This window comes from Gobio gobio (genome assembly GCF_949357685.1).
Source record: "Gobio gobio genome assembly, chromosome: 23".
Taxonomy (NCBI): Eukaryota; Metazoa; Chordata; class Actinopteri; order Cypriniformes; family Gobionidae; genus Gobio; species Gobio gobio.
The window spans coordinates 29,108,104-29,135,235 of NC_137119.1; the positions used below are offsets into that span (position 1 = coordinate 29,108,104).

Below are 27,132 nucleotides of genomic sequence, written 5' to 3' on the forward strand. Positions count from 1 at the left end.
ATGGCTGACTGGAAAACTTCTAACAGAGCAAACAAGCTTAAGGTTTAAGATCCGTGAAGCCAAATGGAGTTCATGTGGGTTTATGGCGTGCTGAAAGACTGGACTGTGAACCTGAAGTCAACTCTAGCAGGAAGTGGCAGGTTTGTGTGGCCGTTTCATTACCCTGTGTTCCAAGAGCCGGTGCTTCTCTGCCTGAGCCTCCCGGAGAAGACGTTCCATCTCCTCCATCTTCGAAACGTTGGAGGTGCTGGCGCTGTGGAAAAAATATGAGATGAAGCATTATGAGTAAATGCTACAAAACAAAAAAAGTTCGGGCACTAAAACTTTACATTATACCAACGGCGAGAAGAATGCATACACTTGCAAATGTAAACATGTCGTATGTGCACTGGCATATGCTGAAGAACACAGAAGGAACCAATAAACCTGGTCAGCACTGGAACGCATTATCAATCCAGGCATAGAGTGCGGCCCATAGTCTGACGTCTGATGTTTTCCATTTAGACTTCAAAAAGAACACGTGGAATAGATCTGACCAGCCCCTCCTTTCTGTAAAACTTCAAATTTCCCCCTACAACCTTCACATCACTGCTTGGCTCCGCAATATTATCCCTAATACCTTCACCTGTAAAGAATATATGGGAATCATCTTCCATGTCAAACCCCATAGGCTCCCATTCCATTTGCCATATACTGGCATTCCCCAAAAAAACAACATGGACTCCAATAATAAGCTTTCCAGTAACAGATGCCTTTGTGATGTTTCTAACTATATCTGCATGCAGACAATTGCAGTGCTTGCAATGCAAACCACAAAAGAAAAGGGCAAAGTTTGAGCTCAATTGTTTTTGCATTTTCTGTCGGACGTGCATGAAAATAAACACATAACTCTGTTTAGCAGTTGGCTATAGATGGTTAAGCAGATGTAAGAAAAAAGTAAGACCAATCACAATTCTGTATGCAAATGAACTCAAGGAAGACCAATTGGAATTACAGTCCCAGTCTTGCATGTACAACTCTTTTTTTCTAGATGTTTCTGTGAACATGCTGTGCGTGGTGAGTGTAAAGCTGAAATGGATTGGTTTAGTCTTGGAATCGGATGATGGACAGCTGTCAATCATTAACAAGATGCCTCTGCATGCATGCCAGAGAAGCCTTTCTTGTTTAAAAAAAATTGTCTTGAAAAAAAGCTTCTTTTAAAGTATTTTTGTCGGTTAATTTACATTTAAAAAATAAAATTCAAAATGCAAATCAAGACAAACCCATCATTCAAACCCATCATGCATTATGTGGACAACAGATTTAAACAGAAGTAAACCATAAATAAAATTCTTTCTGATCACCAAGCGGTAACATCTGGACACCTTATTTCCATCTTTTCTATCCTCATGTCCATCAAAGAGTTCTTTCATCTTTATCTTACCAGTGATGCTGGAGATGAACAGAGGTCATTCCTGCTTTAGAACCCAAAGATCCAGCAGAGAGAAGTGGAACATACTACACAAAGACCCAAGAACAGCTCGAACCCGCGCTCTGCGTCTGATTACATTCAAACTGGGGGGAAAAAAAACCCTGAATCTGTTTCCTCTAACTGTTCCTGCTGTAACCCGAGTGGATCCATCCCCGGAGCAGAGGAGGGGGTACCAACGGTCCTTCTCGGGCCCCTCAGAACTCACATTATTCAAGCAAACCACTCGAATTACACAAGCACCGATCCACTGCCTCCAGCGCACACGCATACAGCATAAACACACATCGCTTTGAGAAATGACCTCATGTGGTCTCATCTGTCAAAGTCTTTTCACTAAAGTCTTAAACTAATTGCTCTCAAACAGATTTGAGGTTTATAACCTACACAAGAACGTCCACCCGAGCGTTCAAATACGGTTCCTGGATTTCGGTTCCTCTGTCTTTCTCTTTACACACATTACCATTGTCCTCAATATTTCATTCCTTGTACCCCAGACAGAACTCTTGGCTTGAACTACAATAGGAGATGTTTTCGATTACAAAGACCTGGTATGTGTCATGAGTTTATATGATCCGTCTGTAGGTCTGGAAACATACAAAATCCAAATGGGCACATAGCATAGACATCTGTTGTTTTTATCTAAATACAAATACTTCTTGTTTATTATTCAATTTATACACAAACTAACACAGTTTGTGGCCAGTAAGATTTTTTTTAAATTGTTTTGTTCTGTTCAGTCACCAAGGCTGCATCTAAACTACAGTAAAAACAGCAATTGTCAAATCTTATTACAATTTAAATTAATTGTTTTCCATTTTGATATATTTTAAAATGCAATTTATTCCTGCGACAGTCTTCAGTGTCACATGATCCTTCAGATATCATTCATATATCCTGATTTGCTGCTCAAGAAACATTTATTATTATAAGTGTTGAAAACAGTTGTGCTGCTTAAATAATTTATAAAAAAAAAAAAATACTGACCCCAAATATTTGAAAGGATATTTGAACAATTTTCACTCAGAAGTTGGTAGTAAATCTCAAACCATTACAAAGAAATTGTAAGTTTATTAGTACTTAAGTGTGTTATGTTTATTTGTCAAATGTGTTGTAAAATCCAATAAAAAAATTTCAAAAAAGAAAAGAAAGAAATGGTAAAAAACACATTGAATTAAACATGACATTTTAAGGTAGAGAAATGTATTTCTTTACAACTAAGATTTTTTTTATAGTATATATTTATATATATAGCATATGAATAATTTTTCCAAAAATCCCCTGTTGCCACCAAATTTAGCCAGATTTATCTAACTTTCGAGGGCACACATATATCCAGATAGAGTCAGTGACAAAAAAAAAACCTCACCTGGAGACATTATCGGGCGAGCAGGCGGAGATGCTGGTTTCCATGCTGTCCGAGCTGTCCATACTCATTGTGTCGAAAGCACGGCCGTTGTCTTGGTAACCAAAGGAGTCTAGGTAGACATTGTTCTGCGAGGACGCGCGGCCACCGAGGTCGCTCAACCTTGTTCGGTGCTCCTCGCCAATGTGCTGCTGACTGTGGCCTAAAAACATACCGACCAATGAAGAAAACAAGAATTTATCAAGCAATAATGAACACTGTGGAGTAGCACCATTTAATATCAGGCATCCCAAGCATCCTCCTGCCCATTTCCAAGGCTAACTCTGCTTTACCTGAGAGTGCAGGATCACTCCCAGGAGCAGATTCTCCATTCCTGCTGCTCAGCTCAGCATCCTCTGGCCGGGCAATGCCCAGGGCACCCTGGGGCCCTTTACTGTGCTCACAAAGACCAGCCACCGTGCAATAATATCCTGACCCCCTACACGACTGTTCAAAAGTTTGGGGTAAGGGTTAAAAATGTATGATTTTTTTCAGTAAACATGCATTAAATTGATCAAAAGTGCCAGTAAAGACATTTATAACACAATGAAAAAATTCTGAAATTTTGAAATTTCTTTTGAAAGTTTTAATTAATCAAAGAATCCTGACAAAAAATAGTAATCATGGTTTCTATAGAAATCTTAAGCAGCACAACTGTTTTAAATATTGATAATAATAAGAAATGTTTCTTGAGCACCAAATCAGCATATTAGAAAGATTTCTGAAGGATCATGTGACACCGAAAACTGAAGTAATGGTTGATTCAGCTTGTGCCATTGAAGGAATAAATTACGTTCAGTTATTTTAAATTGTAATAATATTTAACTATATTCCCGCTTTTCTGTATTTTTGATCAAATAAATGCAGTCTTGTTTAGACTTCTTTTAAAAACATAAAATACTCAAATTTAACAGAATTTACCCCAATTTTTTGAACGGTAGTATATGTGAGAGAATACCTTACTCTTATTCACAGATTGGATCCCAAGCCCCTAATGACATCCTTCTCCAGTTACAAATCCAGAATAAAAAGATGGATTGATATATTTGAACTTAATATCCATTTAGTTGCCGTCTCCTGGCGATCCAAAGCTTAACTTGTAAGTAGAACATCTAGTACTGCTAAAATTAGCGCAGCGGATGAGACTCAACTCCACTACAACTTGATAAAATCAAACACAGCGAGAAAGAGCAGAGACCCGCCTCTCTGATGATCCTTCCCAGGAGACCTTCAGATAAACCATCCAAGAACACATAAAGTTAAGCTTTTTTTCACCTACATTTGGAAAGTCATAATTCTCACAGATTCAAAAAGCTTTAGTGTATTAACACTATCAAATGAAAAATAAAAGCATCAAAATTAAACTTGTCAGGTTATGGGACTGCAGATATTGGTTTCAAAATAAGCATTTCCTGTTCTTCATCTTCCCAACATTCTTTCACTATCTATAAAGTTTCCACCCAGTTGCAATACAATCCTCCTATTGGAGGACATCACGTCCTTATAAGGCAGACTCCCTTTAAATTAAACTTAAGTTTTGATTGACTTGTTTTGATGGTCCAGAGAGTCTTTATTTGGTTACAGAGTTACTACACAACACCATGAGTGACCATGGTGTTGTTGCATGCTGGGTATTTGATGAAATCCAAAGTTATTAATTTCAGAAATCTATACGTTTACACAACATCGATGTCAAAACTATCCCCGTTCACATAGATCCGCGTAAACGACTAAAACGCTGTATTCTGCTGCCAGGCCAGTAGTTGGCAATGTGTCTATAGACTGAACACATAATGCGCATGACGCCACAAATGAGCATTTTGGTAGTTTAAACGGAGATGATAACGGTATTGTTTTCAAAAACATGCACTTTGAAACCTGCTTTCAAAAGTTTCAGGCACTAAAATGCCATTAAATGAAACGCATTAAAAAAATGAAAACGATGTTGTGTAAACGTCCCCTAAAGGTGCGGTCACATTTACCATTGTTTAGCGAATTTCTGCAGGCGAAAATCAAGTCATTTTAATAGGATTGCACATGATTGAGAATTTTGTGCGAGGACGAAAAGACCAAGAAAGTTGGTCAAACGGATTTCCCGCATTGACCAACAAAAAACTGCTTGGTTTGAAAGTGATTTTTGGGTGAGCTTTGCTTCATACAATGCTACACTATTGACATTAGACAATGGACATTTTATTCGCCTGCAAAATTTCACGGAAATTTCACTAATGTGAAAGTGGACGATGTGCATTCTGCAGAGGAACTCATTCCTGCCAAAATACCCATAAACACCCACCATCAGCCATCTAGTCCATAAACGGCAGGGTGACATAACAATTATAGTCTATGAATAGAAATAAAATTAAAACAAGTGACTACAGACACACACCTAATCATGCAGAACTGAATAACTAAAATAACATCATACCATTGTATGAAATAAATAATTTCGTGCCTTTGTAATATGTATAAAATAGCCGCTTTATTTCATACAAGATTCAACCTCATCCCATAAGACCCATAAAAGGCGCTGGTTAATAAAAGTGAGCAAATGCTACAGGTTTCTCCATTTTAGTAAGACCAGACTTATTAAAAAGCATTGAAAGTGGTGCTGACATCAGCCAATTGAATGAGGCAATGAATGTCCCCCAAACGAGGACATTCTTCACCAGAGAGGACATGCTTAAAGACTTTGACATTATTTGAATGGAAATTCAAACAGGCATATCTAGACTACTGTACCTTTCTTAGATTTGCCTGCAGGATAGAGAGAGTAATCCAAGATTAGGTAACATTTGACTTAAAAAGCACCACATTTGATGAGTATGATGTAATTCTACATAATAACACTGTGTATTTTAAACAGTGTGTGTTTGAGGTGGAGAGCCCTACCCTTGTGCAGGCGGTGTGTATCCATGTGTGTCTCTTTAGGGGAGATGGCAAGGGCTCGATTCAACACACTCCCACAGCTGGAGCTTTGAGCTAAAGGTGGATGAGACTAAACACAGGGAATGATGTTCATGATACATACATTAAATATTACCATTCAAAAATTTGAGGTGGGTAAGAATTTTCTATTCTATCTATTCTATTCTAGTCTATTATTATTAACCATTGTTGCCAAGTAGATATTTCATATTTAAAAAGTAAGAAGACTTTAAAAAGTATATTTTCCACTTTTATACTAAATAAACATGGAAGAATTATGTAATAATGTAATAACTTAAATGCACCAATATAACAATACATTATAGTAATAAACAGCAATTACCTAGAATATATTATTAATAAAACATTTTAAAACACTTAAAAGTTCCTACACATTGTTAGAAAACCAGACAGTTTTTGGGAAACTTAATGGCCTAATAAAGAGTAAAATCAATGCGACACTCACAAATATTGGAAACAAAACAAAATACTGAATATATAGTCATATTTAGCATATCACCCACCCCTTTATATGTATATACTTAGTTTGTTATGATGAATTGTTTGGGTTGTTTTTAAGATTAAAACATACTGTCTGTAAATGAACTAAAATGCACATTAGAGATTTCTATGTATGTCATATTCTTACTTTAGAGGATATGTTACGACCCAGGGTGGCAAAGGTGAACTGTGGGGTTATGGTGGGCTGGGTCTTCTTCCGAGGAAGAGTGTCACTCAGATGAGCTCCGCCTTCCTTACCGTACCGTTTTCTTTCCTCTAGGGTGCGGAAATGCTGGGGAACAGAAGGGTAAAGGTAAGAAATGTCACTGATAAATGCACTCATTTGTACCTATGCACCCGCAAGGTTTACCTGCCTGTGGCGGCGCTGTTTTTTGGCAGGTAGAGGAGGAGGTGGAGGAGAAGGGTTGAGAAAGGTGACCATGTCTTCAGGCCAGTGCACAGAGGGAGGTTTAGGGTTGGGACGAGAGCATGCAGTGAAAGAGGAAGATGGGATGGAGGAGGACAGTGGACAGGAAGAGGGAGACAGCTTTGACAAAGAGAGAAAAAGAAAAGAAAAAAAAATCGGAAAATAAGGATGCCAGATGAAGGTAGGCTGATAGGATAGTTGGTTTAAAGGGGTCATATTTTATGAAAAAATAATTTGTTGTAATATAATATTTTTTTAAATTAAAGAGCAAAAATATTAGTCATTAATTATTAATAACTATTAAATTATATAGTTATAAATATTATATAGTAGTAGGATATGACCTCTTTAATTTAAAAAAAGCAAAGAGAAAGGGAATTAAATTCACAAACACCCATAGTGACCATGTAACATGACTTTGTACTCAGTATTTCTAGTACTTGGCGTGTGCAACTACATCCAAACTAAATCCTGGACATGCTTAATTCCGAACACATTTAACCATCCTGATCACACACCTCACCCTCTCCCGGTGGGGCAGTGCACTCTGCAGGACTGAGGTCGGGGCTGGAGTCAGTCCCTGTTGCAGGGGCGTCAGGGGAGGACTGGGCTTGGGTGGGGAGGGGGTCTGGGATAGGGTCTACCCCCAGCTGAGAGTACAGTTCATTGATCTCATTAACTGTAACATAGCCCTGTGGAACAAACCATTCGGAAAATGGGGGAGAGGTAAGGGGGTGAAAAGGAAAAGACATTCAAGTTGGTTAAAATGATTAATAAGCAAATGAATAACAGACAAATTACTAAAATAAAATAGTACTGGAATAAAAAAAAAGGTAAATAAATAAATAAATCTGCTTAAAGATTTAATGCTAGTTTTAATGCTTAAATAAATCTAGTTAATGTTGGTCCAAACCTGGCTTTCTTTCTACAGTGGAACATATAAGAGAAGATATGTTGAGAAAAAGTTTTTATGTCCACACAATGGAAGTCAATGGTAACCAACATTGTTTTTCAAAATATATTCTCAAAATAACTTCTTTAATGTTCCACAGTAGATGAAAGCCATATAAGTTTGGAACGACATAAGGGTGAGTTAATGATGACAGAATGATTGGGGGAACTACGTCTTGAAAAACCCAAGGAATTTAAATTTAAAACATTGATAAAACAGTAAAAGAGGAAATAATTAGGATGTTATTTTCAGTACCATGGGCGTTATTAATCTTAACTACCCAGAAGTGGCATGTTAGAAGGTATTTTGGTAAGCAGGAAATGAGCAACAAACATTATCTTGCATGCACATTGCTAGTGCGTTACCTCAGCGTTTTTGATAGACAGAGAGGAAAGAAGAGAAGAAAACATCAGGAGGTCAGCAGGAAGTAGAGAGAGGGTTTTGTGGGCATGGCAAAATTCACTATGAGGCGGACACACGTCGGCCAACTGGAAGCAGTCCTGGAATACAGGGGAAAAAGACCCCGTTTCCACGGTGAGGAAAACACAAACAACTCTCTGCAACTAAAAATTTCCAGGTTGCAAGGGTTGTGATAAGGGCAAAGTGAAGACTTCTTATTTATGTAGTTCATAGCGTCATAGAGCCTTTTTGGGGCAGCCACACATGGTTGAAGTGCTCAGGCCCATAACGCATGTGTAGTCCAAGAGAGGATGCCATAGTCCATGTCAAGAAAAAAAAGTTCTGCTTTAAACACACTGAGAAGACACAATCTTGTCAGGCTTACCTCCTTCATACTGATGGGACTGACAGGGAAACCCAATGCCCCAGTGAGCTCGGAATATTTCTTCTCCAAGTTGACGAGATTCTCCTTTTCCTGAACAAGAGCAAGAAAGACTGTCATGGTTCAGAAGCACCAAAATGATTTTCAATAAAGGGTGCAAAAAAGGAATCAATAGGCAATGCAGCATGGCTATATGGTGATATTACAAAGACATACCCGCTGTAGCATCATCTGAAGATTGTTCTTTTCTTTCACAAAGCTGTCCTTGTCCCTCTGAGTCTGCTGGGAAATCTGGGTACACTGTTTCTTCAGGGCCAGGAGCCTCTCCTAAAGGTGTCACACATATAGATGTGTTGAAATGATCATATTTACAACACAGATTTTCTTTGAGTCTCAATATGAGTCTCAATCATGGTAGAAGCTAAATGCTATTGGTAAATTTATATTCTTACATTCATATTGTGAATGTTGACAGTGCAATATACAGTAGTTTGTACTCAGTTTGTGTACAGTTGGTAGATATCTATATATCTTGACAGAAAATATTACTAATTTCCCACTTTAAGAGGAGACAGGTTTGAGATAAAACTACATTTCCCATCATTCTCTGTGGTAACACTAAAATTATGAAACTACTACTACTGTTCAAAAGTTTGGGGTCAGTAATATTTTTTAAAGAAACTAATAAATGCATTAAATTAAACAAAATTGATAGTAAAGGCAATTTTCTATTCATCAATAAATCCTGAGAAAATGTAATTACATTTCCCCCCAAAATATGAGCACCAAATTAGCATATTAGAAAGATTTCGGAAGGATCATGTGACACTGAAAACAGGAGTAATGATGCTGAAAATTCAGTTTTGCCCTCACAGGAATAAATTACATTTTAAAGTTATTTTAAAATGGTAATATCTCAAAATATTACTGTTTTTACTGTATTTTTGATCAAATAAAAGCAGTCTTGGTGAGCATAAGAGCCTTTTTTTAAATACATTAAAAAAAGTCTTACAAACCCCAGCTTTTAAAAAGCTAGTATAAATAAAACTGCAATTACACACCTAATGCACATCTTTTGCTCTTCATTTCATTTTATTTAATTCCCCATTTCATAATTTTTTGAATGCACGCAAGTTCTTATTCATAAGTAACTCCACAAAGTAACAATTAAGAACTTCCCAGGATGACTTGAAGGCACCAATAGGCTGATGAACATATATCCAGGAAACTCACCTTGCGTGTGACGGTACTCCGCTGGTATTCTGCGATCTCCCTGAGAATGTTTTGGGTCTGAGTCTCTTTCTCCTCATCCTGACGACTCTCTCGTTCCAGCTGTTGAAACTCTAGGTCTTCAAAACGCTTGGTCTCCACCTCTAGCGTCTCTGCATCCTGATACACAAAAAATATGACCGTCTACATTTGTGCTAGATCCGTATCTTCAAAGTGGAAAGGAACTGAAGTTGTCATACGCCCACAGTTCAACCAGCCTCAAAGAAACCAACAACAGTTCACACCAATTCCCCTCAGCTCCATCAACCTCCCCAGGGATGGAGACCGGGGTTAAAGTTTCACCCTGCTGGAACCAGGCCAATCACAGCTATAAACAAGCCTTCAGCCGCCACATGCCAGTGAACAGAGGACCTGCCACAACTTTCACCCGTGACCACTGACCTTTAGACATCAATCACGTCAACACTCATGACTTTCAGCGACAAAGAAACTCAGGAGCCATTCCACTCTGTTACAGAAACAGCTACCGTACTCCACGCTTTCGTTCAAGGCGCACCAGCTTTAAATAGCCATATTCCTTCCTATAACTTAATTACCAGCTTATGTGGTCCAATCCCAACCAGGAATTTTGCACCAGCCAATCAGTGTAAATCTAATGAAACTTGTCAATAACATGTCTGGGACAGTTAGGAAATTGTATTTGTAGATTTTTTGCATTGTTACATTATCTTCATGACAATTAAGCACCCACTACCATCTCTCAATATTGTAATTTAACATTTTAATAATAATTTTTTTTTTGGATAGTAATTTATGTATATCATGTCAATTAAGATTATCTTCAATATAATGTTTTTCCGCATTACAATAGGAGATATAGCCTACAAAGAACACCTTCATTAATTTGAAGAAAAAATACACACATATTTTTTCTTTAAATTAATAAAGATGTTGGATTTGTTAGCAATATGAGATGTATAAAAATTTAATAAAGTGTAAATGTTTTATTTAATACTTAATATTATATATATATATATATATATATATATTTTTTTTTAATTAATTTTTATTTATTTTTTTATTTATTAAGTATTAAATAAAATCAAATATATAAATAAATAATGATTATATGGAATGAGTGATTTATTTGATTTAATGTTTTATTTATTTAATAATTAATATTTGAATAATATAATATATATATATATATATATATATATATATATATAAAAATAAAGAATAAAATATTAAGTATTAAATAAAACATTACATAAAATATATAAATAAATAATGATTATATAGAATGAGAATATTTTTTTTTGGGATAACAGCAATGTGAATTTGTGCTTAATATTGTCACGTGCAAAAAAAAATCTTTAAAAATGTTGGTGTACAATTAATTTGATAAATTCAAATATAAAATGTAATAAATTGTAAGTGTTTTATTTAATAATAAATCTTAATTATATATAAATTTAATATGATTTTTTTTTACTTTTGATTTTGGAGTGTAACATAACCCTGACTTGATGCCAGAACAACATTTTGATTATATCTTATAAATGTTATTCAAACATATTATGCAATACATTCGATTATTATATACAGGAAGCGCATGCAAGACAGCCCAAATGTCTTTCATGGAAGTGAGACAGATGCAAGCACTAGTGATGAAGATGAGAAGGGCCCGGTTATGAGGAAGAAGAGGATGAAGGCTGTGTGTGAGTACTGACCCTGCAGAGCTGCAGCTGAAGTTGCTCTTTCAAGGCTTCGGGGCAGATGTCCAACTGAGTCTTCTGCTCTGCAAGCAGATGCGCCAGTCGCTCTAACTTTACACGCTCCGCATCTAGCTTGTCTTTGTCCTGCGCGCACGCGCAAAGGATGCAGGGAGAGAGGAGAGAAGGGTTAGTGATGGGGCAGGTGGGGTGGGCAGGGTTAGTTACTACATAGAGTCAGCAACAGCACAAGTGGGGCATGATGGATATGGAGGTGTTGAATTAAATGGAGAACATGAAAATGCAGGAAAATAATCATATAGAATTCCGTAATGCTGATATAATCAACCTAAATACTCAAACAACTGAAAAATACCTCAGCAATCAGTTCAAACTGAACTGCAGTTGTCAAAATATTAATAAATTCTGTCAACATTTACTCACCCTCATGTCGTTCCAAACCCGTAAGACTTTCGTTCATCTTCGGAACACAAGTGAAGATATTTTAAATGAAATCTGAGAGATTTCTGTCCCTCCATAGACAGCCTATGCAACTGACACATAAAACTAAAGATCATAAAACGAATCCATATGAATTGAGTGGTTTAGTCCACATTTTCTGAAGAGACTCGATCACCTTATATGATAAACAGGCCGAATTAGGCTTTTATTCACATATAAACATTAATCAACGAAAGTTCATGCATGTTCGCTTGATGTGCGAGAACCAATGAGGAACCAATGTGATAAAAAGCCTAAATTCAATCTGTTCGTCATACAAAGCGATCCAGTCTCTTCATTAAATTTGGACTAAACCACTCAATTCATATGGATTAGTTAAAAGTAGTCAAAATAGCAGTTGTGTAGACTGTCAATGTAGGGACGGATAACTCTCAGATTTCATTAAAAATATCTTCATTTGTGTTCTGAAGATGAACGAATGTCTTACGGGTTTGGAATGACATGAGGATGAGTAAATTATGACAGAATTTTCATTTTTGGGTGAACGAACCCTGAAAATGGCCACTTTGCATGCAAACAACACTCGCTGCAAAGAATGGCCCCAACAACAATATAACAGACACCAATGTTCAATAAATGACTTCCGCCAAGTACTATTGTCCAACTGTAGGCATTTTATGTTTGCCAAGCAACAAAACATAATAGTATTCACTTGATAGTTCTGTTCCCCAACCTTGCTAGCTTTCTTGCTCCTTTGCTTATCCTAGCCAGAATGGAACTTAATGAGTGAACAACTCAACCATCCTCCAACAGAGAAATGGAATTTCAATTTTTGTATATCGAGTGTCTCTGCAGCTGCCAGGCTACAGTAAATGGAATGAGCCGGAAGTCAGGCTGAACTTGAGACGCAGGTGCCAGGGTTTCCACCACCTCCTAGCACAGTGTGGGGTGTCACTCAGTTTAGCAGAGGTGTATTTAGAGCAGGCCCGGGATTACCAACCTTGACACGGACTGAGAGGCTGCCAGGAAGTACAAGTGCGTGTGTGAAAGACTCTATAATTGACATTTCAGTAATATGTATTGTAAACTTAAAAAATGTTGTATACATTTTGTGCTGGAAAGGACACTTTGAAACCGCATCGTCGCAAAACTTTATATTAAACTACCGTTGTAAAAAAATTGTCATTAGCAACACTAGTAGCAGCCAACTTCACTAAAGCTTTCCAGTAGATAATACGACTTAACAGCATTTATTTAGCACACAACCAATGTGAATTTCAATAAGGGTGACATCAGTAAACTTGAAAAGATAAATGTGCAATAAAAACTTAATAAAACATGCTAAATTCTATAGCATTTGACCACAAAATGTCTCACAGGGACTTCACACATATAGGGCCTCAAATGAATCAGTGATTCATTTTGGTAAATTGTACATTAGGCTGGTTCATATACACTATTGTTCAGAGGTTTGGGGTCATTTTTTTGTTTTTGAAGGTTTTTTTTGAGTCTGCATTCATTTGATCAAAAATTAAAAAACAGTAATATTGTGAAATATAACAATATAAAATAACTGTTTTCTGTTTCAATACATTTTAAAGTATAATTTATTCCTGTGACGACAAAGCTGAATTTTTCAGCATCATTACTCCAGTGTCACATGATCCTTCAGAAATCATTCTAATATGTTGATTTAGTGCTCAAGAAACATTTCTTGTTATTATTAATGTTGAAAACAATTTAAAACAGCTGCTTAATATTTTTGTGGAACCGGTGATACATTTTCAGGCTTAGTTGATAAATAGAAAGTAAAAAAACAGCATTTAGAAATCTTAGGGCCAGTGTCAGAGACAAAACTTAAGCCTAGTCTCAGACTAAAACGCATGTTTGAGCTGTTTTAACTGAAAGCAACTTACACTGATATATCTTAAAATACGTCAGTGCCATTGTTTTGTCTCAAGATGCACACCTGTAATGTTTTTTTCTAAGACACGTTTAGAAAAACGACTTAAATGTAAGGTAAGATAAGGACGGATTAAATTGATCAAAATTTCTTTCAAAAAACAAAACCAATCTTACTGACCCCGAACATTTGAACAGTAGCATAAATCAAGTGGCACACTTTTGATATTTATATAAACCATCTGAATGAACTGATTTCCTAAAATTAATCCGATTTGCCGATACTGCATAACCAAAAGAAAGGACAGTTTAGGAGAGCACATTTGAGTAAAGAGTAGTGTCAGTTAGATAGCTACTCCTCAACACTGATGATCATGGCAACATACCTGCGATTTTTCCGTCTGTGCCTTGTTCTCAATGTCAGCCATCTTTTCTTTAAGTTGCTCCAGAGCGTCCTTCTCCTGCTGTAGCTGAGCCATCTCCGAATCCTGCTCGCCTTCCAAAAGAGCCCGCTCCATTTCCAACTAAACACACACACTCTCGTACTTCATTTTTTTATTCAATCTAAAGTTCTATATTTTAAAAGGTTGCTGACAGTAACTACAGCAACATATTAAATGATTTTGTGGCAAACTGATGTCATGTCACTACGTTCAGGACCACCTAGAAGGTGCCTCATTTCACACAAATAAAAAGAGGCCCACATTCTAAGCCCATAAAAGCCCAATCTCATAAAACTAGAACACAACTAGTGGAAGTCTAATGGAACAGCTGACTTAGCAGGAACTGCTGGCACAAGACCAACCTATATGTATTATTAATCAAGAGATGGGAGTTTCTGCTTTGAGGTCAACTTAGCAATAGCTTTCTCTTGCGCTTTGGACCTTGTATTTTATGAATACATTTGCAGTGTCTAAGGGTGTGTAGAAACAGAATGTTTTCTTGCACTACTTGTCAAAAGATTTCTGGCAAAGCTGATTTTTTTAGCAGCCGTTAATCCAGTCTTCAATGTTACATGATCCTTCAGAAATCATTCTAATATGCTGATTTTTAACATTTTACCTGCAGTTCTACAAAAATATCAAGCAGCAAAAACAGTTTTTAATATTGATCATAATAGGAATGTTTCGGAGCAACAAATCAGCATATTAGAATGATTTTTGAAGGATCAAGTCTGGAGTAATGGCTGCTGAAAATTCAGGCTTGACATCACAGGAATAAATTACATTTTAAATGTATTTAGACAGAACACAGTTCTTTTAAATAGTAATAATATTTTACAATATTACTGTTTTTTAATGTATTTCTGATCAAATAAATGCATCCTCGGTGAGCATTAGAGCCTTCTTTCAAAAACTTCAGTGGATGATTGTAACATCCATTCTCTGACATCTAAAGTTGCTTGTCCCGTCCCAAACTTTTTCTGATTGGTCTGTTGTTTTTAGACTGACTGCAACAGCCCAAAAACATTTTACACATTTTATACATTGAACAAGAATTGAAAAACAGTTTAGACAGATTGCAAGAACACATCCTGAGTGTACACCACCTAACAGTAAGAGCAAATTCGCCTAGGTCTTCAAACCTCACTAAAACGTCACAAAGAGAAATGAGCAAATAGGAGAAATGAGGATGACAGGAAGGGAAAGTGCATTACAGCAGAGGGCGGAAAGACGGAGGTGCATTAAAATATTGAAATCAAATCAGGAATGAAATATGTAGCTTAAAGGGAAAAACAGAGAAAGTGAGAGAAAGTAAAACAGGTTTAGGCTTGGCAGGTCAGACCTCCTTGTCTAGCTGCGGTCCTCATCACAGCTCTTGATTACTTCACCACATGCACAACTCTCCCACATAGACACGCTTCTTCCATTACTCCCACCATCCCTGATCTCTCCCACTCCCTCCATGACCTTACGTATATGTGTCAACTCTACCTCTCTGATGGACTCATCCATCTGGTTGTCCAGGTCTTTGATCTTCAGCTCCAGCTCTTCCATATTGTTCAAAACCTGGATCCTCTCCTCCTCTATACGTCTTACGTCCAGCTTCAGCTGTGAGTCGTCCTCAGACACCTGTTGAACACATGATACTGTAAGCAACCATAGCCATAAGTATAAATGTACAGTGCAGTAAGAATTAAAATATATTATAAAGAACCTTAGCTCAGTTACAAACAGTGTTTTTGTTGACTAAAACAAAAAATGACAAGCACATAACAAAATGACTAAAACTTAAACTAAAATGTAACTAAAATATAAATATTAAAGGGGAGGTCTAATGCTATTTCATGCATTCTGAAAAAGTGATCTCATGTTAAACATGGCCAAAAAAACAAGTTAGACGTATGACGGAGTATTTCTGTGCCAAATACACTCCTTCAGGATTCTTATAAGTTTCAGTTTTTTTTTCTTCGAGTATGGCCCTGTATGACGTCATAAAAGGCGGAATTCCTTGTATGGGCACTTCTCCCGGATGAGCGCGTGTGTACATCAACCAGAGCGAGGGCAAGAGCGCGCACATCAATGAGCTTTGTTTGGGTTACGGAAGCCGTTGGCAGCGCTGTAATTTAGTTTTTAACTAGAATTAAAAATGTCGCTAAAGAAGTGTGCTTTTGGTTGTGAGGGAAAGATAACCTTGTTCAGCTTCCCAAATAACCCAGCGTTAAGGAAACAGTGGATGCAGTTCCGGTGTGCTGCAAGTGTGTTTGCTTGTTCCCGGTCATGAGTCGAAACTGCATCAAATGTCTGTTTTGTTGGCAATCGGAAAGTGCATATAATGTAAACACAAATGTATAGAGAATCGAAAGTTATCCAGGGATAATGCCATGATGTATTGTGTGAGTGTGTGTGTGTGTGTGTGTGTGTGTGTGTGTGTTTGTGACTCTTTAGCTCCGCCCACTGCACACCTCCATGAGCTCGGCTGTTTTCGGAAAGAATCGGTACGGCGTATCTGTTTTTTATAAATCTGATAAAATTAAAGACTCTTGGGAGATATGAAGGATGCAATACTACTCTATAGGTAGGTACTCAAGATTAACATGAGATTGGCAGAAATTGTGTGTGTTATGTACCATTTAATAAATACTAGAATACTATGCAAATAATACTAAGGTACACTAGTTCCAAACCCTTGTGAGTTGCCTACCTAGACAGCATTAAGACATTATCGAGACTGTTCTAAACCGTAGGCTTTGTGCTGCCTTCTAAGATACCTCATTTTGACCAATTTTAAGGTAGTATCACATGTACTCTTCACAAATTTCGGAAATCCTTGACTGCACTGGAAACTTACTAAAACTGTTTGACTGATGTTCGCACAAAGGTGTTTTTGAAATGGTTTGATCTATAGTATGGAACGCAGAACCATTTACACAGAGGTAGGAATTTAAATTTGTCATTCAAAATATATCATTGGCTTTAAAACCTGTTAACTGTCACCCCCCTTTTTGAAAATATACATGAAGATGCACTATCCAAACTTAAATGGTTGCAATTCAAGATGCTTTAGAATATAGACATAAGTTTGGTCTCATTTTAAAGAAGACAGTCAGCAGATTATGGCTCAAGTGGAATAACTTCAAAAAATAAAAGTATGAAAAGGTTATAAAAGTTAAAATTGACTGTAAATCAAATGTACTGTACTAAATATTTTATAAAAAGTATATATGTTACAACATAATTTGTACTCTAAAATGACTATCAAATCAAAGCCAAATGTCTAACCAATTTGTGTTCCAAATTTGAAGTTGATATCACAAAAATTTTGTTTAGGCGCTGTACAACAAATAGCCACCGGGTGTCATTGAAATCCCATTGATATTTTTTATGCAATCTCCTGTAACAAATGTATATTTGTGTACAAATATATTGTCTATGTATATATAGTTTGTCAACATTAGATCAGGATAAATATAGGATATAATTGTTTTAAACATGCAGTGGCAAATGAGCCCACCGGCGGGCCAGTGACAGTTAACAGGTATAGATGTACAAGACGAGCAACTTTTGATCTCAATCATAAAAAATTATTGTCAAAAGTTTATTAGCTAAAACTAAAACTATTAAAAATAGTTTGCGTTAATTGAAATAAAGCTAAAACAAGATAAAATATAAAACTTAACATAAACTTAAATGAAATCAGAAATGTTGTCTTGGCAATTAACCGAGGATTGAAGTTGACAAGCAAATTTAAGTTGAAGTACTAAAATGACCAACTAAAACTTAATAAAGCTAAATAGGCATATAAAAAAAATGAATAGAAAATAACACAATTACTAAAAGCTAAATTAAAACAAAAACTGAAAAGATAAAAAATAAAAATATTAATAAGTGCGGCTGTTAGTTGAGATTCCGGTTCATTTTACTCATGAACCACTTCAAACAGTCACTTATTAGGTTCTGTTTCAGGTAGGATGATCCCTTAGAAGATAGCTGCCCATGTAGACAGCACTGCAATGCAGCTTACTAGGCTTTGGAACAGACCAATCATATGCATTTTTCTTTCATTCATGTGTGCAGATTTTTCAGCAGTTATTATAGAATGTTTAACCTTCCAAACAAAATTTTTAATAATGCTGGGTTTTGTAATGATCCCTGACGCTACATTTAGAACTGCATTCTGGACTAGATGTCACTACAAGTAGTGTAAAGCCCTTTAATGCAATCCATCAAAAGCATGGAAATGCCCCCTTCTGGCAGCTGCACTGATCTTTAGCTCTGAGAAACAGGATTCACTGAATGAACAACGATGAATGGGTCCAACGGAAACTTCGAGGAACAGAGGGGTGGAAATACATACTCGATTTCCTAAACCAATTATTTATCTAGGTTTTTCAATATCCGTGAAAGGCGATCTGCTTATTTTGAGTTTTATAAGCAACAAGTTGACCTATGACCGGGAAGAATCCACAAATGCACGTGCACGTATGATTAGGTATGGGTGAAGAGACTGCCATTCTTCCATTGTGTGAGGCAGAGATCAACCAAACAGAATGCGCATGACCCTGCTATATTTGGACATTGATGTTTATATCTTCTCATCACAGTTTATACTATGGAGGGCACGTCTCTCTGAGCTGCTTCGGCTCTTTCTGTGCGGTCTAGAAGGGAGAGAGAGGCTAATACAGATTTATAGTTTCTATAAACAGGTTTCTAAAGTCTATAGCATATATTTGTAGATGGATAAATAACAGAACCAACGCATGACTGCTACTCCTGCATGGAAGGCTAATTAGATTAGTCTATACGGGAGTTGAAGAGAAGATACCCGCACATTCCTTCATGGATTAAAGTGTGCATGAGGTTGTGTGCATGCCAAAGAAGGGTGGGAAACTCTTATAACCTCTCCAAAAGGTCACAGGAATTAGCAGTAAGGAAACGACCTAGCTTTACAAACGATTCAATTACCTAACGAGATTAAAACGCACACTGTATGCAGAAAAGCCATAGTGGAAAACGATCTGTCGGAGTAAAGCTGAAGGTCATCTGACCGCCACAGACTAATCAAACAGACCGGTCCCAATTAAGGTGATTTTAATAGATGCATGAAGTCAGTTCCTCTCATTTATACATTTTTAAGATTAGTGGCTTTACCAATTACCTTGTTTATCCGTGTCAGCCGAGGAGAAGGGGTGGGGGCGGAGCCAAGGACAGCTGTTGCCTCCACCCTAAGTTCCCTGTGTCCACTGTTCTTGCACTGCCGTACCCGTCTCTCCTCGCTGACCTGGGTCTCCCGGGTTTTAAGCCTGTAGTCGTTTTCAGCCGAAATGCTGGCTGACAGACTTGCAGAGTCTGAGAATGTAGACTCATCATCTGACACCTGTAATTTCTCCAGCTCCTTGTTGATCTTCTGTAAGTCTGCGACAGCCAAGCCAGTTTTGTCCTGCTCTGCGCGACCCAGCCCAGAACACAGATTGAGGATAGTCTCCAGACGCTGACGTTCCTATGGATCAGACAGAAAAAAACCTGTTTGACAAAGTGCATTCATGCACATGCAGCATCAAACTCAAAATGTAAATCTTTAAACAGACAGCTGGAGGGAATAAGTTTGGAAACATTTCTCACCTTTGAGAGGCACACAGATTTACCTGAAGCAGTTCTGAACATGCCTGCTAGAGTATTTTCTCCAAACAACAAACATTTCACGCTAAATAGCCCGTGTGCAACATAACGAAGAGCATTACTGCTATTCCTTCAAACATCTTCAAGAAGGTCCAATATCCAAACATCTTTGATTCAAACGATTTACATGAAAAAAGGCATTTGACAGCCCCAAACTGTGGTCAGCGAAAGACCAGATGGAGACAACCAGGCATATACATCCAAAAACAACCCTAGCTTATGAGGGAGTGCACTTGGCTTAAAAAAAATCCCTGTATCTATCGACTGATATGGAAATGCAAACAGCAAGTACAGGCGAGCATTTCCAGAGCCAAGAAAGAGGATCACACAGGTTCGTATAACTGTGAATGAACAACCCGACCTGCATCACAGGCACATTTTAACAGTTATTAAACTCGTAAAGATGACATTTCCTTGTAAATCGAAACCTGGTCCACAAAACAAGCCCAGCATTTTCACGCATTTACGTGGTCCTATTTATCAAAGCGCTCTACTTACCATGTCCACATATCCAGAGGTTAGAGGGCACATGGTGACCTCCACCTCTTAGGAGAAGATCATACCCTCATCAAAAAGATGCTAGGTTCAGTTAAGTTCCTCAGTTAAGTTCCCAGCGCCACACCAAGCCGGTGTCAGAAACACAAACCCTCTGATGGGAGGTCGATGAGCCAGCGGGAAAGGAGATTGCAAATGGGAGAGGGAAAGAGAGAGGGAGATGGTCCTCTCAGGAACTGGGCATAGAGTGAAACTGGACCTAATATAAACTGCTGGCACTTGATGGGAATGGATAAACAAATAGCAGCAGTGTGATTCAATCCTTCGGCTTTTACTCATGACACGCTATCAGCCCCAATACATGAACGAAGGGCAAAACTTCACTAGATCTCCTACAAGGGATATGTAAATAATCCTAAAATTTACAAAAAATATCTGTATCAATTCATGGTCAATGGCAGGCAAAAGGCATCTATGTTCACTCACTAGCCATTCAAAGTCATTGTTTAATCAGACAAAATATTTGCAAACTACATATTAATTGCCAGTAAATATATAAATAGATCTTAAATGGATGAAATTAACTTTTTTAGACATATTTTCCAGTGCCACCATTGGAAATGCAAACGGATAGTTTTCTCCCAATATTTTAGACCTCATTGGGGTCTGAAACAGAAAAAAAACCACACACACACACACAACCTCACATGCTATGCTGCAACTGTGTGCCAACTTTAAATGAATGTGTTTTTTTTATCATGTACGACCAGGGCTAAAGTCTGTAATATTACATTCCTCTGAGAGAGTATGTTTTTCGAAGAAACCCTGTGAAAGTCTATGTGTGGATATATATCTCCACCTGTAGCAGCCTTGTTTTCCCTCAGTTCTGGCCTTGTAAATATCACCAGCCTGTAGTTGTGGTGCTAACTAATGAGTGGGCGGCCTACGCTGATGGTTTGGCCTTTGCCCAGCAGGGCGGAGCCACAGGTGGCCTCCCTTAACCACAGCGTACAAAAACTCTGATGCCTTTCCTTTGAACCCCACTGAAAGCAGCTGAGAAGCAAGAATGGAGCATGTTAGCATAGGCAATTTGCCAGGATCTTCTGCAGCTGTGGGCGGCCTCCCAGAGAGAGTGTGTTCAGGAGGCTGGGTTCAATGAAAGTGGATGTGGTTCTGGGCTGTCAAGCTGTCTATTAATAGGAGGTTTATGCAGCCACACCTCTGCTTGGGTCTTCCACCGCATCCACTACAGAGAACGAGAGGGGCCTTCCTGCACATGGTCTGTTTGTTATAGCTCTGGAATGCCAGATCGCAAGTTTGGCGGGGAGATTAATTATGCTGCTGGTGGGATCCCCTGTATCTAAGCTCCCTCAAGATCCCATATCGCGAGAAGAATTGAAATAATCACCAGCTTTTCAGTTTTTACCCATAACTATGAGAAAAGAAAACAGGGTCATGGAGAAGGAATGTTAAATATTTGAGAAGAAATCAATCATTGAAGTCATATGTTCTTTATATTGGGTGAGAATGATATGCTTTTAAGAATAAAAATAAAAATGAAACAAATGATTGGACACGCCGATGTTTGAATTACTCTATAATTATATGCATATTTTGTGTTAAAGTCAACATTTAAACAGAATTTAAAACCCATTTTACTTGTGTAATGTGACATTTGTGAGTTAAACAAGATTTTTAAGAATATAAAGTAGGGTGGGATTGGACAATAGATTTAGAGCAATACATCAACAACAATATAAAGTGACAAAAGTCTCTCACCAGTCTTTCCACTTCTTGTTCCCGCAGTCTTTCATCCCTCTGTCTCTGATGGTAGTCTTGAAGCTCTTCCTTTCCACTGAGAGAGCTGATGCTACCCTTTCTCTCCCTGAAGCCACTCGGCGGACCCAGCCCTGCCTTTCCGAACGACTGCCTCCTTTCCCCGAGTCCGATCTCTAGAGCTGGTGAGGGACCACGCATGGCTTGCCTGTCCAGTTCTGAGTAGGAGCTGGTGGAAGTCAAACTCACCTTCTTGGCCTGCCGGGGGCTGGTGGCTTCTCCTGATGTCATGGTGACATCCGGAGGGGCTACGGTGTGTTTGGTACCAGGTCTGGTGGACAGTGAGATGGAGACTACTTCAGAATGACCATTCTGGTGGTTGGGATCACCAGTTGGGCGTGAAAGATGGCCATTGGGAGACCGATAGCTTGGTGGAAGGGTGAGTTGGGAGTCGGCGGGTCGATAGAGGCGTGGTAGGGAGCGACTGTGCGAGCTCATTCCTGTAAGTGACCCAGCTGAGTATTTTCGTTGCCGTGGAGTGGGCTCGAGTCCACCGTTACGTCCTGCATCTGTGAGGAATCGACGAGCCAGACGGGGACTGGAAGGCATGCTAGCTGCACCACTACCGCCCCCTGGTGCTGGAGGGAGGGAATCATTCGCACTGGTGGACGAGCCGTTCCACATTGAGAGTGCTGATCCTGAGGTTGCAGTATGGCGACTGTCTGACGTATTGAGGTGCAGACTATCTTGAGATTGGTTCCGGCTCATGGGTCGAGAATAAGGAAGTGATGCGTCTCGATCTCGAGGGTCGGAACTGCGAGGAGATGGAGGCATGCTGCTGGATGAATGCATTGGCACTCTGGCCACAAGTGGTGGCCGTTCGGAGCTGTACAAACGGCGGGCTTGTTCCTGATACGATATTGGGGAGGACGAGGTGATGGGTGACAGCAAATTGGGTGTGGTGGGTGGAGACTGTGTCATGCTGAAGTAGGAGGGGCTTGAGTCTCCATTGGCTCGCAAGCTGTTCTCCAACGCCTGCTTCTTTTTTTGTAAAGTGTCCATCAAATCCCGCAGCTCAGAGACGGAGCGCATCCCTCTAGAGCCAGAGCCACCCAGACAGTGACTGAAGTCACTGCTGAACTTAAGATAATCTAAAAAAAAAAAAACACACACAAGAAAGATTCTTCAGAAGAATAAACAAGAGTTTATTAGTAGCAGCTTAATTTTTGAAAAGGTCAGACTATTACAAGCATGAGAAAGTGGTTATGAGGAGTTATATAACTGTCTGCTTGGCCATTGTTAACTCCTGGAATTGCTTTAATAGTTTGCAGGAGTACAGGGAGCTCTGACTGCTATACCTGAGACTCATTTGACCTGCAATGAGCTGGAACAAAAAGATCATCAGTTTTCTCTCAGGGATAAAAAAAATAATCCTATCCGCCTTGCTGTCAAACTATTCCTCATGGCTCTACAGCTTAAACTAACATAAACTTGGTCAGTTAAGACATTATCTAGAAACAGATAGTGACCAAAGTCCACTCTTTACGAAATATTGCACAATGAGGTAAGCCGCGAGTGCGAAAGTCACAAAAAAAACGTCCTTAATAATCTTAATTTGTTCAATACTATACTTTAAAATAATGTAGATGATCCAGCACAGGCTAGGAAGCGATTGGATAAATCTCCCTCCTTCACAGACACACTTTTCTCATCTGCTTTCTTGACGAGTGTTAAGCTTCAATCCGCCACGTGCCAAGAGAGCGAAGATCAAAGAAACCCCACCTCAGATGACTGACGTGAATGCTCATAAAACACATAAACCTGCGCATGCCAAGAAAAATCCCTTTCACTTTTTAAGGTGCGTGTGTGCGTACATTTGGCTGGAGAAGAACTTAAATCATCTCACGTGAAGGTAACGAAGGAAATAAAGCAGAAACTGAAAGGTATATCACAAGGATGACAGGGTTAAAGGAAAGGCATGCAAGATCTCACAAACTTTGACCATACATGGGGAGGTTCTGGCTAACCATTTAACAACAAGCTTCACTTTTTATGGCTACCTTAAGAAACTGATGCATTCCGATATATATACCACTCTGGTAAACCCTGATATCTATAAACCAACTAGACAGCAACAGAAGGGTTAAAGTTTACCGTATACCACTATAGTGAGCAAAGTCAGTCCCAGAATGTGTGTTTTTCCCAGGTTTGCTATGTACGATGCACTTTGGGAGTGAGTGGGTGCACATTTGTTTATGTGAAGATTCATTCCTGCTGTCTAGCAACACAGTGTGAGAGAGAGAGAGAAAGACTGAGAGGAGGTGGTCATGATTTATGTCACTCTCTACACCTCACTCAAAACGTTCAATCAATCAACAATCCAAACCACATCTGTGTACAGATCACACATTCCACGAGACAGTCTGGCTCCCTAAGTGTGTGTGGGTTTGCTTGGATATCAGTCAGTTAGCTCAATCTGGAAAAACTTCCCTTAGGAATATATATATATATATATATATATATATATATATATATATATATATATATATATATATATATATATATATATATATATATATATATATATATATATATATTATACAGGGAATGCAGAATTATTAGGCACGTTGATTTTCTGATCATATTTTTTTTCCAGGCACATTTTACCAATTCCAAACCACAGTAATCCTAATAACTACTATTGATTTAGTATTTAATAATGTATAAGTGATATATAATTGTTCATGAAGGCTGGAAATGAAAAACACCTTATATTCAGGTGTGCAGAATTATTAGGCATGTTTTCTTTTACAGATTAATTGAGCCAAAAAAGAGATTTAACTCAGACTGAAAAGTCAAAAAGTATTAAATGCCCATGAGAAGGATGCACTACTAATGCAATACTAGACATTGCAGTTAAGGCATGACCATTGGACAGTGAAATGCTCGTTGGGTCAGCAGGGTCAGACAAAAACATGTGGCGGAGAAAAGACACCTATTAACCGCAAAAGAATTAAGAATTAAGGTGAAGAATTAAGGGTGAAACCATCAGGAACCCTTTAGTCTCCAGCGCCACCATTTTCCAGAGCTGCAACCTACCTGGAGTCTCCAGAAGTGCAAGGTGTCAGGATCTCAGAGACTTCAGTTAGGTAAAGAATCCTAAAAAATGACCCCGACTAGATAAGAATCACAAGCTGAAGTGTTGTAAAATACATGAAGAAGGTTTTTTTATAGGCTTTATGGACAGATAGGTTGAGAGTGACTCTTGAAGGACCAGCACCACATCCTCTAGTACCACTGTTTGAAGAATTCATCTTCCAGAATCTGGCAGTACGTTTTGGGAGTTCATTTTTAGTCCATCTCTGCAAAACGGACTTCAGGATGGACTAAAATGAACTCCCAAAACGTACTGCCAGATTCTGGAAGATGTCTGTCCATAAAGCCTATAAAAAAACCTTCTTCATGTATTTTACAACACTTCAGCTTGTGATTATTATCTAGTGGGGGTCATTTTTTAGGATTCTTTACCTAACTGAAGTCTCTGAGATCCTGACACCTTGCACTTCTGGAGACTCCAGGTAGGTTGCAGCTCTGGAAAATGGTAGCGCTGGAGACTAAAGGCTTCCTGATGGTTTCACCCTTAATTCTTCACCTTAATTCTTAATTCTTTTGCAGTTAACAGGTGTCTTTTCTTCACCACCTGTTTTTGTCAGATCCTGCTGACCCAACGAGCATTTCACTGTCCAATGGTCATGCCTTAACAGCAATGTCAGTATTGCATTAGTATTGCATCCTTCTCATGGGCATTTAATACTTTTTAGTTAGAGTTAAATCTCTTTTTTGGCTCAATTTATCTGTAAAAGAAAACATGCCTAATAATTCTGCACACCTGAATATAAGGTGATTTTCATTTCCAGCCTTCATGAACAATTATATATCACTTATACATTATTAAATACTAAATCAATAGTAGTTATTAGGATTACTGTGGTTTGGAATTGGTCAAATGTGCCTGGAAAAAAAATATGATCAGAAAATCAACGTGCCTAATAATTCTGCACTCCCTGTGTGTATATATATATATATATATATATATATATATATATATATATATATATATATATATATATATATATATATATATATATATATATATATATATATATATATATATATATATATATATATATATATATATATATATATATATATATATATATATATATATATGTGTGTGTGTGTGTGTGGGTGTGTAAATCTTTAAGGGTTTGGGTCAGAGTTAGTCCAGCAATTGTAATTAACTTAAATATATTTGTATTAAATAAATCATTTAAAAATATATATCTTATATTGCTTTTGTGGCACTGAATATACACCATATATACTATACAATTGTGCACTTTTACATGGTACACAGAGAAGACAAATATATTCACAAAAACATGTTTTATTTATGAAGATGTGAATCTAAAAATATCTATATATAGATTATATGGTCAATATGGTCAAACTTCAAAAAGTTTAAATGACTTGAAAAGCCAATTTGATTTTATATATATATATATATATATATATATATAAATGCATTCACAAATTCAGATTTTTTTCATTAGTTTTAAATATTATTATATGAATATAGAAACAGAAAATGAATAAAAACGAAAATACACATAGAAATATGTAAATGCATTTACATGACTTAAAGGCATTTGCACAAAAATTATTTCAGAAAATGTGAAATAAAAATTATAAAACTATTAATTAATTTATTTATTTATCTAATTTATTTATCTGATACTAGGGGCTGAGGTGGGTCAGCGCAGTCATATTTTACAACTGCTTTAACAAGTGCATCTTTACACAGAAATCGGAGAAGAGCTTGCTCCGAGCAGCCTTAACTCGGCAGTGTAAAGATGCCTTGTCTGTAAAATAGACATTTAGCACCCTTAAAAGAGTTCTGCTACATCAAAG

The 27,132-nt window shown here is 37.7% G+C and overlaps 1 protein-coding gene across 6 annotated transcripts in view; it reads right to left on the bottom strand.

Annotated features, from left to right (window-relative positions):
• The window catches only part of phldb2b (pleckstrin homology-like domain, family B, member 2b), a 53,424-nt gene that overhangs the window by 4,307 nt on the left and 21,985 nt on the right, over positions 1-27,132 (bottom strand). The window contains exons 6-20 of one of the 6 annotated variants that reach the window (XM_079805798.1): positions 22,165-23,312; positions 19,370-19,711; positions 15,706-15,843; positions 14,158-14,295; positions 9,696-9,851; positions 8,679-8,789; positions 8,466-8,555; positions 8,047-8,181; positions 7,248-7,421; positions 6,673-6,849; positions 6,451-6,594; positions 5,766-5,871; positions 5,616-5,630; positions 2,838-3,036; positions 163-253 (exon numbers count right to left, since the gene is read on the bottom strand). In XM_079805798.1, the coding sequence (XP_079661924.1) occupies positions 163-253; positions 2,838-3,036; positions 5,616-5,630; positions 5,766-5,871; positions 6,451-6,594; positions 6,673-6,849; positions 7,248-7,421; positions 8,047-8,181; positions 8,466-8,555; positions 8,679-8,789; positions 9,696-9,851; positions 14,158-14,295; positions 15,706-15,843; positions 19,370-19,711; positions 22,165-23,312 (3,164 nt within the window). The remainder of the gene's footprint in view (positions 1-162; positions 254-2,837; positions 3,037-5,615; positions 5,631-5,765; positions 5,872-6,450; positions 6,595-6,672; positions 6,850-7,247; positions 7,422-8,046; positions 8,182-8,465; positions 8,556-8,678; positions 8,790-9,695; positions 9,852-14,157; positions 14,296-15,705; positions 15,844-19,369; positions 19,712-22,164; positions 23,313-27,132) is intronic. The other 5 variants (XM_079805800.1, XM_079805799.1, XM_079805801.1 and 2 more) reach the window with 5 other exon arrangements.